The 12,491-nt window shown below is 40.9% G+C and overlaps 1 protein-coding gene across 5 annotated transcripts in view; it reads left to right on the top strand.

The window, feature by feature from the left end:
• ACSL1 (acyl-CoA synthetase long chain family member 1) overlaps window positions 1–12,491 on the top strand; it is a 141,480-nt gene that overhangs the window by 112,180 nt on the left and 16,809 nt on the right. For 4 of the 5 annotated variants that reach the window (XM_073607312.1, XM_073607275.1, XM_073607285.1 and 1 more), the window contains 4 exons: window positions 2,544–2,621; window positions 8,360–8,494; window positions 8,576–8,710; window positions 9,414–9,509. In XM_073607312.1, the coding sequence (XP_073463413.1) occupies window positions 2,544–2,621; window positions 8,360–8,494; window positions 8,576–8,710; window positions 9,414–9,509 (444 nt within the window). Of the gene's footprint in view, window positions 1–2,404; window positions 2,483–2,543; window positions 2,622–8,359; window positions 8,495–8,575; window positions 8,711–9,413; window positions 9,510–12,491 lie in introns of all 5 variants that reach the window. The other variant, XM_073607301.1, reaches the window with a different exon arrangement.

Genomic DNA, 12,491 nt, shown 5'->3' with positions numbered 1-12,491 from the left:
TGAAAATCCATCTGTTTGATGGATGAAGATTTTTAGCATATAGCACTATTTGCAGTTTTGAAAACCTTTTTTTATATTTTCTATTTTTATTGAAGTTTTTTTGGCACAATATGATCATTTGCAGTTTTGGTAACCATTTGCACATGTACTTTTTTCAAGATTGCTTCGGTCAATATATTACCAAGTCTCATGGCAGCACTCTACTTCACTCAGTGAAGTTTCCAGGGGTGGCAGCAGCCACATTTTACACCTAAAGCGCAGAATTTTATATATAATATATGTATGTGTGTGTATATAATGCAGTCGGGTACACCGTTTCACCTTTTTGTGGGCACAGACTTAAACCAATGTTAATCATCAGGGTTATGATGGAGTTCCTGGGTGGAAAATCTGTTATCAGAAATTTCTTTGCTTAATAAGTGATGCAATTTGTATTTCTCTATGCAGAATTCCACAAACCAGCAGTAGGTGTGTATGTTGTATGAATAAATAAAAAAATAGTTTAGGGGTCTAATAGGTTTTGATGGAAACATTAAATGCCGTCCCATTATGTCACCATAGAACAGACCGATTGTAGGAGATTATTAAAAAAAAAAATAATGGATACATCCAATGATTTTATTTATGTCTGCCACAAAAGACCATTGTGTATTGAATTTTCTGGGCAGAAGAGTTTAAGTTCACTTCGGAACCGTAATCAATATAAACAAACTTTCTCTGGAGGAAGCAAAAAGGCTTCCTCCAGAGCACGTGTAAAACACGAGGCCTGCAGGCTGAATCTGGCTTCTTTCTTCTTTCTTCTTCTTTCTTCTTCCTTCTTCTTTCTTCTTCTCAGCAGCTCTCATAGATCCCAGCCTGCACTACACTCAAAGGGGACAAGGGAGATGTAGATGGAGCTGCAGTTTGGCCATAAGGGGGATTGGACATCACATGGTAGGCTGCACTGTGATCCCCATATGTGCCCGGCTGCACAGAGGCTGACCAATGATCTTGCTGCAAGTAAGAGTGTGGTGGAGCCACCTACACTGCAACAATTTACTAGAGCCAGGGCAGGTATTTATGGAGAAAGTGAGATGCGAGGAAGCTTTGGGGGAGGGGAAGATGAGGGCTGTAGAGGGAGTTGTGTGCAGAAGTGGGAGGTGGAGAGAGTGGTGCAGAGGTCAGAGCTGAGGAGGGGAGGGGTGGAAGTGAAATGTGGACAGCCTTGTGAAGGCGAGAGAGCTAAACTCTGCACACTGTGCAAAGCCCACCCCTGAGCTCTGCACATGACACAGTTCTAGTATTTATTGCCCCTTTAAGAGTCTCCCACAGTGCAATTTGGCCATACCCACCCTTTGATGTAGTTTTGGGGGGGTGCATGGTTGAGTTCCTGCACCTATGCTCTGAGACAATAGCCTTACAGATGCAACCATCTTTTTGAGGGGAACCGTAATGCTGATGCGGCCCGCAGTAAATTTGAGTTTGACACCCCTGCTCCAGAGCATGAAATCCTCATGTTGGGGTTGTTTATCCCTCTTATTATTCCTCAACTTGTTTGTGCTGCAGTCTTTCAGATTTGGCTGTTTGTGTCTGCCCTGTACTTGGGTTTAAAGGCTAACTGCACCTTTTGCACCCGGTTACCCCCATATTTAGGATGTTACAGGGCACACATGGGACCAACCCCAAACTGTCCTTGTCCCCCCCCCCCCCCCATGTAGGGTACAGTTTTTTTTTTTCTCTGCCCCCACAGCTGCGTCATTCATAGAGATGAATGAATAAACGACAAATACTTCTTCCGCTGCAGCAGACTAGCTTGAAGTTCTCAATAGAACACAAGTCTGGTGATGACCGCATGTAAAGTTCATTGACCCTTCCTCCGGATCTCTAACTGAAAGCCCACCTGTACGGACAGGGAGCCGGAGGAAGAGTGTGCAGGTGTCAAATCCACTGATAGTAATGGCAATGCTTTGCAAGCTGATTGCAGGAAAAAGGTGCATTTATTACATTTTTTACAAAACCTATGTGCATGTGTTATATTTTCTAGTGGTGTAGGCAAACCATGTGGTGGGAAGTAATAGTTTGAACTATGACAAGGAATTTCAGATTGTGTATGTCTTATGTGTCTAAGGCCCTAATCAATGCATGTTAACCCTTTATTCTTTGGATGAATGGTTATACTTTAGTAAAGCAGTGTGCTTGGCGGTGGAGATTCTGATTTTTCTTGGGCTTTGTGCTGATGAATTTCTTTCTTTTGACTTGTACTAATTCATTCTTCTTCTTTCTTTTTTTTTTTTTTTTTTTTTTTTTTTTTTTTTCTTCTATGAAAATTTTTTTTGCATGAAAATCGATTGTTTTTAACCCTTAGTGACCTGATTCTCCTTAATTGAGAAAATCATTATCTTGAATTCTTTCTCCTGCTGCTCAGGACTTGGCATATCCTTCTACTCAAGATGTTCTCATCTCTTTTTTGCCTCTGGCACATATGTTTGAAAGAGTTGTGGAGGTAGGCACAAGTCATGTTGTGTGTTTTTCACATGCTTAGCAATTTTTGTCATATTTTCCAGAGTTTGCTAACACTGAACGCCAGTGATATACACATTTCCTATTTGCCTCTGGCACACATGTTTGAACGACTAGTCCAGGTAAGATGCTGAATAAAACTTAAATGGATGTACATAGTTAAAGCTAGTTGTAGAAGGTATGTAGAACTAGGATTCCTTTCTATATGGACGTTTGTGTGGACTGAGCACTGATTAGTTCAAATGGGTGTCATTACTTCATTGGAACACCATTCTGGTGAGAGTGACTTCCAATCATTATATCTGTGTATGCGACCCATTGGAAACTACATCCAGTTTTGTTTTGGATAGAGTAATGGCTCCCAGCAACGTTAAGGAATTTAAACCTAAATGACATCTGTGCTCAGACAATGGACATCTTAACTATTCACATATTATTAACAGGCAGTAAAAGCTTTCAAACAAGTCATCCCTGACCTCTCCAGCTTGTGGTGAAGTTATTTACTCTCATAGATCAAAACAAAAAGTCTTGGTGCCGGTTCACACAGGGGCAGCGAGACTTTGCAAGGCAATCTGCACACGACTTCAGTGGCGGCTTGCAAAATGACTTCTGTACAGAAGTCAATGCAAGTCGCCCTGAAGTCACCCCAAAGTAGTACAGGAACCTTTTTCTAAGTCGGAGCGACTTGAGTCGCTCCTATTAGAATGGTTCCATAGTACAGAACGGAGCGTGACTTGTCAGGCGGCTAAGTCGCTCCTGTGTGAACTGGCACTTAGGATTGTATCCTCTCCTTCAAATTTACCAAATATTCTTGTAATATTAGTACTAACCTGAACATTCATTTTAAGTTGTATCCATGCAGACCCTTCTGTTATGTGGTTTTTTTTGGTAGCTTTAAAGGCGATTATTTTAATGTGCATGATCTGGGCATAGGTATGCAAAATGAAGGTCTAAATGATGGCGCTTACACTCCTTACATAATTTTGCGGTAGGATGCTTCACAAGATATTTCATGGACCCTTTTTTTAGGGATAAACTTTTAATGTTGGTTATTAGTACAAGTACCAAAGTAATCATATTTTTCTAGGATTAAGAAGGCACTTGCCTCTGTGGGCATATTGTGGTCCTTTGCATATGTATTCCACTCAGTTAGGAACACAGTTTCCTTTGAGTTTCACATGCCTGAGGGAGAACCTCAGACAGATATAAATTATATATATTATCTATCTATCTCTATATATTTTTTTTTTTATTGCTGTCTATTATCTGTGAAAAGATATCGTCAGGTGGGGAATGTACAGCATTTCCCAATTGAAAGGGAATGTATGATTCCTGTTGGAGAGTTTTTTTTTTTTTTTTTTTTTTTTTTCTTTCTTTTCTGTCTTAAGCCGGTTATAGATTGTTTGTTTGAATTTTGGCTGGTTCAGCAGGGACCTGGCCGATAGTTGATCCAAGTATGGGCAGGCTGATTGTATCCAAGTCAATCCATCGATCGACTTGGGTACAACCAGCATGTTGGATTTCTAGCATGCGATTATTGCCAGCAGCTATAGCCACTAGCAATAATCACTGTTCTCCCAGCATCATCTATGGTCTGCCTTAGAGATCACACGGAAGCAGGGGTTTTAAAGGGACCCTGTCTCGATACTAAAATCACTAACCATCTTCCTGTAAGATTACCTTATCGCATTTGAGCTCCCTGTAGTGATTGATCATAATAACAGACCTATGACTGCTCCTGGGCTCTGCCGTCTTGGTTGTGGCATCAATAGCCTTAGGCAGAATCATTGCTGGAATTCAGAAGCTGTTCTGTAGTGTTCCCCTGCTATTTATTTATGCTTTTGGGTGCATAGATGCCAAAGTGCCAATATTGACAAAAACCCTAATCTTTACGAACAGGTTCTTGCATGGCAGCAGGAGGAGAGGGCAGGTGCAATGGCCAGCATTAACATATCCAGGACGTGTTTAAATTCCTACTAAAGTTACACCAGGGTATAACGTGGAGAAAATAGTGGGGAAACATGAAGGTGCTTATTATCCTCTACTTCTGCAAGGTTTCCAGTTCAGAAGTGAGGTCCGGTGACAGGATCACTTTAAATCCTCCACTTTCCCCACTGGGCTGATATCCCTATACTTCCTGTCCAAGTCTGCAAACAAAGTGAGGACAAATATCCTCCCCAGCATACAAATCTTAAGGCTGAGTTCACACATGCCGTGGCTCACAGCAGGGGGTCTTGTGTGTCCCTGTACACAATTTCAGGTACGAATCAGGTGCAAATTCAGCCCAAAATTTGGACCCAAGACGGAGCCAAAGACGCATAGGACCCTTTTGCAGTGTGCTTTGCGGCTGCCCCGGAGCTGTGTGAACCAGCTCCATTGAGAGCCGGTCAGTCTCCTGTAATGCGAATTGGATGCGGGGAAACCCACTTTGCATCAGTGTAAACCCAGAGGGTTTAAATCTTCCTTACTCTATCCAAAACTGAAAACAAAACCACCAAAAGATCTGCTCTAAGCGTTTACTATTTTGCACAGCTGAGCTCAAACTATGCCATTCTAAAATGGTAATGGCCAATAATTCCTATAAAAGACCGAATTATAAACCAATGTCTGTGGCATATTCATGTGACTTGGCTTAACACAGACCATGGTCAGTCTCTTTCCAGCTACAATGCACAGGCTGGTTAGGCTTTTGACATCTTAATTTTTTTTTTTTTTTTATCTGCGTCAGTTACATAAACCTATTTATAAAAAAACAAACCTGATTGGCATGCATGCAAATCAATGTGTAGAATGATGTGCGTCATGCTACTTCCTTATAAATGCTGAGATTATTCCCAAGCCTTATTCATGTTTAAACTATCTATTGTAAAGGAATGATGTTTGATTTGTTCCCCCACCTTCGATTAGACTTGCCAGGTTTCCTCCCATGTAACATGAACTGTGTATACATAACTATTCTCTTGTTTTGCATTAAATGATTAGACCAGATGTACTGTGCTGTCATTGTGTAATTAAACTGGTTTCATTATGTTCTTGCTCTGTGCCCTTTTTTTCTCACCGACACCCGCAGTTCTTCTGTAATTTATTTCCCTTGTATAAAGTGGACCATGTAGCATACAATATTTTGTGTATTGGCTAAAGGATGGTGATGCATCATTCTTTTTGTTTATATTTCAAGACCTGTACACATCCTATTTTAAAAGGAATAAATAGTTTTCTGTATATACTATTTGTTAGTAAAATAAATATAAAATGCTATACATGAAAATCTTATATTTACCACTTGTAGATAGCCGGAGACAAACTCAAATCTACTATATCTCTTACCAAGCTGTTTTAGGCCGGCCATACACGGTTTGAAACTTTGAACCATTAATGGCCAGGCTAAATGTACAAAGTTGATCGCTCAATTTGGGTACAACCATCCTGCCGGATTCTCCTGCGATTATCGCTAGCAGCTGCTATAGCCGCTTGCAATCACGGTCTTCGCCTGGTGGGGATTGCTGCCCCTGCCAGGAGAAAACAATTGCAGATTCCCCTTTCAACACTGTTTGTGTTGATGGGGGAATTGTGCAAATTTCTTTTCTGCAACCTGTGGTTGTAGGTAAGAAATTTGCACCGTGTATGGTCAGCCTTACTGCTGTGCTGTTAGCCAGCAATGTGACTAGAATTTATAACGAATGCAATAAGATATGTAAGGGTGCAATTGGGGCGTCTAAGATAGAACATGAAAGACACATAGCGGTGGATAGCAAAAAAAAATCCCAAGAAAGTCTTTAAGTATGTAAACAGTAAAAAAGGGAGGACAAAGCATATTGGCACCATAAAGAATGAGGAAGGACACCTGGTTATAAAGGATGAGGAGATGGCGAAGGTATTCTCCTCATGAGGGAATCGGGTGGGGGGGGCTTTAGTAACCAAAACTGCAGTGCGCTTATCCTCATGACACGTCACAGGAAGCACCCCCATGGTTAACAAAGGACAGAATTAGACTTGTGAATCTTAACATTAATAAATCACCTGGACTGGATGGTTTGCACCCGAGGGTACATAAGGAACTCAAGTAATTGCCAGACCATTGTTCCTAATTTTTACTGACAGTCTACAAACTGGAATGGTACAGCAGATTGGAGAAAAGCCAATGTAGCATCAATATTTTAAAAAGGGCCCAAAATACATCCCTGGGAAGTACAGACCAGTTAGCCTAACATCAATAGTATGCAAGCTCTTGGAGGGGATAAGGGACTATATATACAAGATTTTAGTAATGAAAACGGTATCAGCAGTAATTGGCACAGATTCATGAAGAATCATTCTTGCCAAACCAATCTATTAACCTTCTATGAGGAAGTGAGTTACCATCTAGATAAAGGAAGGCCAGTAGACGTGGTGTATCTGAATTCTGCAAAAGCATTTGACACCGTTCCCCACAAACGTTTACTGCACAAAATAAGGTCCATTTGGCCATGGACCATAGGGTGAGTACATTGATTGAAACCTGGCTAAAAGGACAAGTTCAGAGGGTGGTGATAAATTGAGAATACTTGGAATGGTCAGGGGTGGGTAGTGGGGTCCCACAGGGTTCTGTGCTGGGGCCAATCCTATTTAATTTATTCATAAATGACCTAGAGGATGGAATAAACAGTTCAATCTCTGTATTTGTGGATGATACTAAGCTAAGCTGGGCAATAACTTCTCCGCAGGATGTGGAAACCTTGCAAGAAGTTCTGAACTAATGAATGGGGTGGGCAACAACATGGCAAATGAGGTTTTATGTAGAATGTAAAATAATGCATTTGGGTGGTAAAAATATGAATGCAATATATACACTAGGGGGAGAACCTCTGGGGGAATCTAGGATGGAAAAGGACCTGGGGGTCCTAGTAGATGATGGGCCCAGCAATGGCATGCAATGCCAGGATGCTGTCAACAAAGCAAACGGAATATCGGCATGCATCAAAAAAAGGGATTAACTCAAGAGATAAAGTGATAACTCTTCCACTCTACTAGACTCTAGTCTGGCCGCACCTAGAGTATACTGTCCAGTTCTGGGCTCCAGTCCTCAGGAAAGTTGTACTGGAAATGGAGCGAGTACAAAGAAGGGCAACAAAACTAATAAAGGGTCTGGAGGACATCAGTTATGAATAAAGGTTGCGAGCACTGAACTTATTCTCTCTGGAGAAGAGACGCTTAAGAGGGGATATGATTTCATTTTACAAATACTGTACTGGTGACCCCACAATAGGGATAAAACTTTTTCGCAGAAGGGAGTTTAACAAGACACGTGGCCACTTCTTAAAATTAGAAGAAAAGAGGTTTAACCATAAACTACGTAGAGTTTTCTTTACTGTAAAAGCGGCAAGGATGTGGAATTCCCTTCCTCGGGCGGTGGTCTCAGCAGGGGGCATCAATCGTTTCAAAAAAATACTAGATAAGCACCTGAATGACCACAACATACAGGGATATACAAGGTAATACTGACATATCATCACACACATAGGTTGGACTTGTGTTTTTTTTCAGATTCATCTACTATGTAACAAGTTGGCAAGAGAACAAGTGATGCATACAGGTATAACCAAATGGACACAACTCCCTCCTTTTCTAGTACATACAAAAGTCAAAAAGTGAACAGGTAGTGCAGGGTTTTATTACAAACCACAGTATGCTCCGTAAACAGAGATTTGTGGAAAAATCCTGTATTTAAAAATCTTTTAGAAACAAATTAATCTAATATTAATATAACTATTGAAAATACATTATCTGGCTCGAGCAAATTTAAATGAACCCTTTTTACAAAATGTAAATCGACTGTTTCTAAATGTAAAAATCTATCATTGACATTGTTGCTATGTTTCAGTGTGTAGTTCTCTGCCATGGGGCTCGGATAGGCTTTTTCCAGGGAGACATCAGGCTGTTGATGGATGACTTGAAAGTTTTGCAGCCCACCATTTTCCCAGTGGTGCCCCGTTTGTTGAACAGGATGTTTGATCGGGTAAGATGCCTAGCAGTGCTTACACAGGAGTATAAATCCTTCTGTTCCTGATGTGATTATAACTGATGTCTTTGTCTTCAGATATTTGGGCAGGCAAATACTTCACTGAAGCGCTGGCTGTTAGACTTTGCTTCAAAGCGGAAAGAGGCCGAGCTCCGCAGCGGAATTATACGAAAGGATAGCCTATGGGACAAGCTCATATTTCAGAAAGTTCAGGTATTGCATGAAATTCAAAAACAAGATATATTTACTCCCCATTTACAACTATAACCCCCTATACTGCCACTCCAAATTGGGGGAGGAAAGGGCAGGAATGGGAGTCGGCAAGGTGTTGTGCATGCACACATGCTGACCAGTGTGCGTTAAAGGGGTTTAGCTTCACTGCAGTAAAAATGTCAGTTCACCATCCTTGTCTGTTCTATGTGACAGGGCTGTCTGTATAAATTTTAAGATCGGATGGGCAGACCTTTTTTGTAGATAAAATGGTTTCTATGTATGCATTTCAACTGTTGAGATATTTACCTGGCGTTCAGCTTTGTTCAGTATGTCTAGGCTCAAATGGCCCATTTCACATACCCTTCTGTATTTTCTCTAATTTAAAAAAAAAAAAAAAAAACTGTCAAGAATATTTAATCACAGAGCACAGTTGTCTGCCCCACCCCATCATGTTACCACACCCTGTTTGTGCGTGTGTATATATACAACCCACTGAAGGGAGGGGCGCGTTTTTTTTTTTTTTTTTTTCTTCCTAATGTTGAAATTCTACATTTGTGTATTTTGCTATAATATACTGTAGCTATGACTATAAAAATGTAGCAAGTCTGTTCAATATCCCATGAGAGGTCCATCAAATTTTTCGACTACTTCAGTACATTTTATGTAGTTTTCTTAAATACATTTTTTTTTTCTTCCTGTATAGAGTAGTCTTGGTGGAAAAGTACGACTTATGATTACTGGAGCCGCTCCTGTTTCTGCTACTGTATTAACGTTCTTGCGTGCAGCTCTCGGTTGCCAGGTTGGTACAGTTTTTTTTATATTTTGAAATTTAAGAAAAATGTTAAGGATACATATACAGTGCTGCTGGATATTGTACTTGCTCAGCTTTGTTTCGAGTGCCTAGTGATTTAAAATATACTTCAAGCTAGCATTGACATGAGCTGATTCGCACTGTGGGTGTGTTTGAGAGTATCTGCTGCTACTCTATAATTTATGCCTTTAACTCTTGCCAGCTAGCAGGAGCCATACCTTTTAAAAGTTCTTTAAACTGGAGGTGTTACATGGGCTTACCAGTCGTGTGATTGGCTGTCACAGTGACAACATGATTGTGAGCCCACCTCACCGGCTCCTAATCGTAGACAGTGACTGACAGCTGTCGGTAAAAGTTAGGTCACTATGCTGGGGGCGCCGAGTGAGCAAGCTCCCAGCACAAACAAGGAACCCTGGCTGTATGCACTATATATGGCAGCTCCATGTCAAAGCCCATCACTGTGCTGCCACATACGAGGTGTGTCCAAAAAGTAATGAGACTGATATTTAAAAAATTATTTTATTTAAAAATTTTACAGTTGAACAATTGTCTACTTCAAAGCAGTGGTGGTCAGTCACCAGCCCCACACTTGCCCCATCTAGGTTACGGGCAGCGCTTCCTCCATGTGGCGGCTTCACCTCATGTCTCCTCCTGGTGCTTCACAGTGGCTTCTCCTGCATCTCCTCCCTCCTCCTCTGCGGCCAATAGGATCGATTCTCCTCTCAGCCAATCGGGTGATGGGTCTCAGGACCAGGAGAATCAGGAAGACCATAGCGAATATTCACTATTGTCACACACTGCGCCCCGAGCCCACCCTTTTTTTTTTTTTTTTTTTTTGAAGCTTATTAGAGCCTAAAAAAAGGCACCCTGCATGTAGATTATAGGTCAGACGCATGGATTGGGGGGGGGGGGCTGCGCCCTGCATTACGGGACTCCACTGCTTCGAAGTATTCACCGTGTGAGTGTACACAATGCTCCCAGCAATTTTTTCTTTTCCCAATTCTTTATAGCATCTCTGAAAGTCCTTAAGTGGTATAGCGTTCAGAGCCTTTTTCATGTTCAAATCCTGAGTCAAGATTTCTTGAACAATTTACTTGGTAATTCTTGTTTCCTCTGCAATCATTCTGATAATAAACAGTCAGTCAAAAGCAGAAGAGAGGAAATGGGAATAACAAAGTCAATTGTTCATGAAATTGTGACTCAAAATTTGAACATGAGAAAGGACAACCTTTCGGTAGTGTGGATAACTTCCAAAGCGCCACTACGCAGGCTCTGAATGCCATCCCACTTGAAGACCTCCAAGGATGCTATGAAGAATGGAAAAATCATTGGGAGCATTGTGTACACTCGCAAGGAGCATACTTTTAAAGGAAACCATGTTCAACTGTAAAATTTTTCAATATTTTTTTTTTTTTTTTATAATCTCATTCTCATTACTTTGTGGACACACCTTGTATATGATTACAACTAATGGTAATAGTTTAATAGAATGCCTTTAAAGTGATTGTCAACCTTCTTTTTTTTTTTTTTTTATTAAAAGAAAGATGCTATACTAACCTGCTCTGTGCAGTTGTAATGCACAGAGCGTCCCCATACCTCCCATTCTTGAGTCCCCCACTGGTGCTTTTTGCTCCTTCTCCCAGTGCCCCCTCAGTTGAGTGTTCTGTGTGGGCACACTCCAGAGCCGGGCTGTGTATTGCAAGTTGATACTTTACATTAATATTGTTAATAATTGTAAAACCCCTGTATCCTGCTCTGCAAATCTAAAGTTTTATTAAGAAAAAAATACAATTCTTTTTAACTAAAACAGAATTTACCCAACATATTTTGGGGTCCAGAACCATTGAATCCAGTTTAGGGTGTGTCTTGGCTAAGTGCAGTTACACGAAAACCATACTTGAGGAGTATGTAGCCTGCAATTGCTGATACTTTCTAAAACTGTTCATATCAAAACTGTGATGCTGACCCAGAGCAACCCAGGTCATTGGTATTTTTAATAGGAGATTTCTCTTTCGTTCATTGACGGACACAGCGCTCCATATTCCTAACCATAGGGTTATATCGCCCCCTACAGGAGTAGGACACTAGGCAGAAAAAAGACTTGGCTACGCCTATGGGCAGTCCTAGGTGGTATAGATCCCCCTCTCTGCTATAAGCCTTCAGTTTTTGTTTTTTTTTACCTAGTCAGGAGTAAGGCTCTAGTTCCCAGCCAGAATCTTGGTCCTGGTGATTTTGTGTGTTGTGGTGTGTTTTTTTTTTTTTTTTTGTTATGTACATGGATGTGGATGTGCTGGCATCTGTGGATGCTTCTTTTGGTCGCAAGGTTTTGCAGGCTGCTGTTTAGAGGGTCTGTTCCATTTTTCTGGGGTATATTATTCAGGTTGGGCTCTAGTTGTTTTTTTGTTGAGCTCCTGTCACCTGGTTGGCTCTTGTGTTTAGCCTTGGCTTTTTTTGTTGTCCCATCCCTCATGTTTGCCACTGCTTGGGGACGTCCCTATGGTTCTGAATATGGAGCGCTGTGTTCGTCAATGAAGGAAAGAAAATAGGATTTTTGTACTTCCGTAAAATCAATTTCTCTGAGTTCATTGACTGACACAGCCCCCACCCCTCTATGGATTTCGAATACGTCTGACACTGCTTGTTACTAAACTGAAGGCCTATAGCAGAGGGGGATGTATAACACCTAGGACTGCCCATAGGCATAGCCAAGTCCTTATTTTTTTTTTTTTTTCTGCCTAGTGTCCTACTCCTGCAGGGGGTGATATAACCTTATGGTTCTAAATATGGAGCGATGTGTCCGTCAATGAACTCAGAGAAATGGATTTTACGGCAAGTACAAAAATCCTATTTTTTTTTTTTTTTGGCTTCAGTTTTTCCTTTTTCAAAGAACTCTTGCTTGATTAAAAAATAAAAAAAAAAAATATACGCAAAAGCATTGACTAACCGTATCCTACCCCTACTGCCCAAATT

This window comes from Aquarana catesbeiana, linkage group LG01 (genome assembly GCF_042186555.1).
Source record: "Aquarana catesbeiana isolate 2022-GZ linkage group LG01, ASM4218655v1, whole genome shotgun sequence".
NCBI lineage: Eukaryota > Metazoa > Chordata > Amphibia > Anura > Ranidae > Aquarana > Aquarana catesbeiana.
This window is presented reverse-complemented; position numbering and strand designations above follow the sequence as displayed.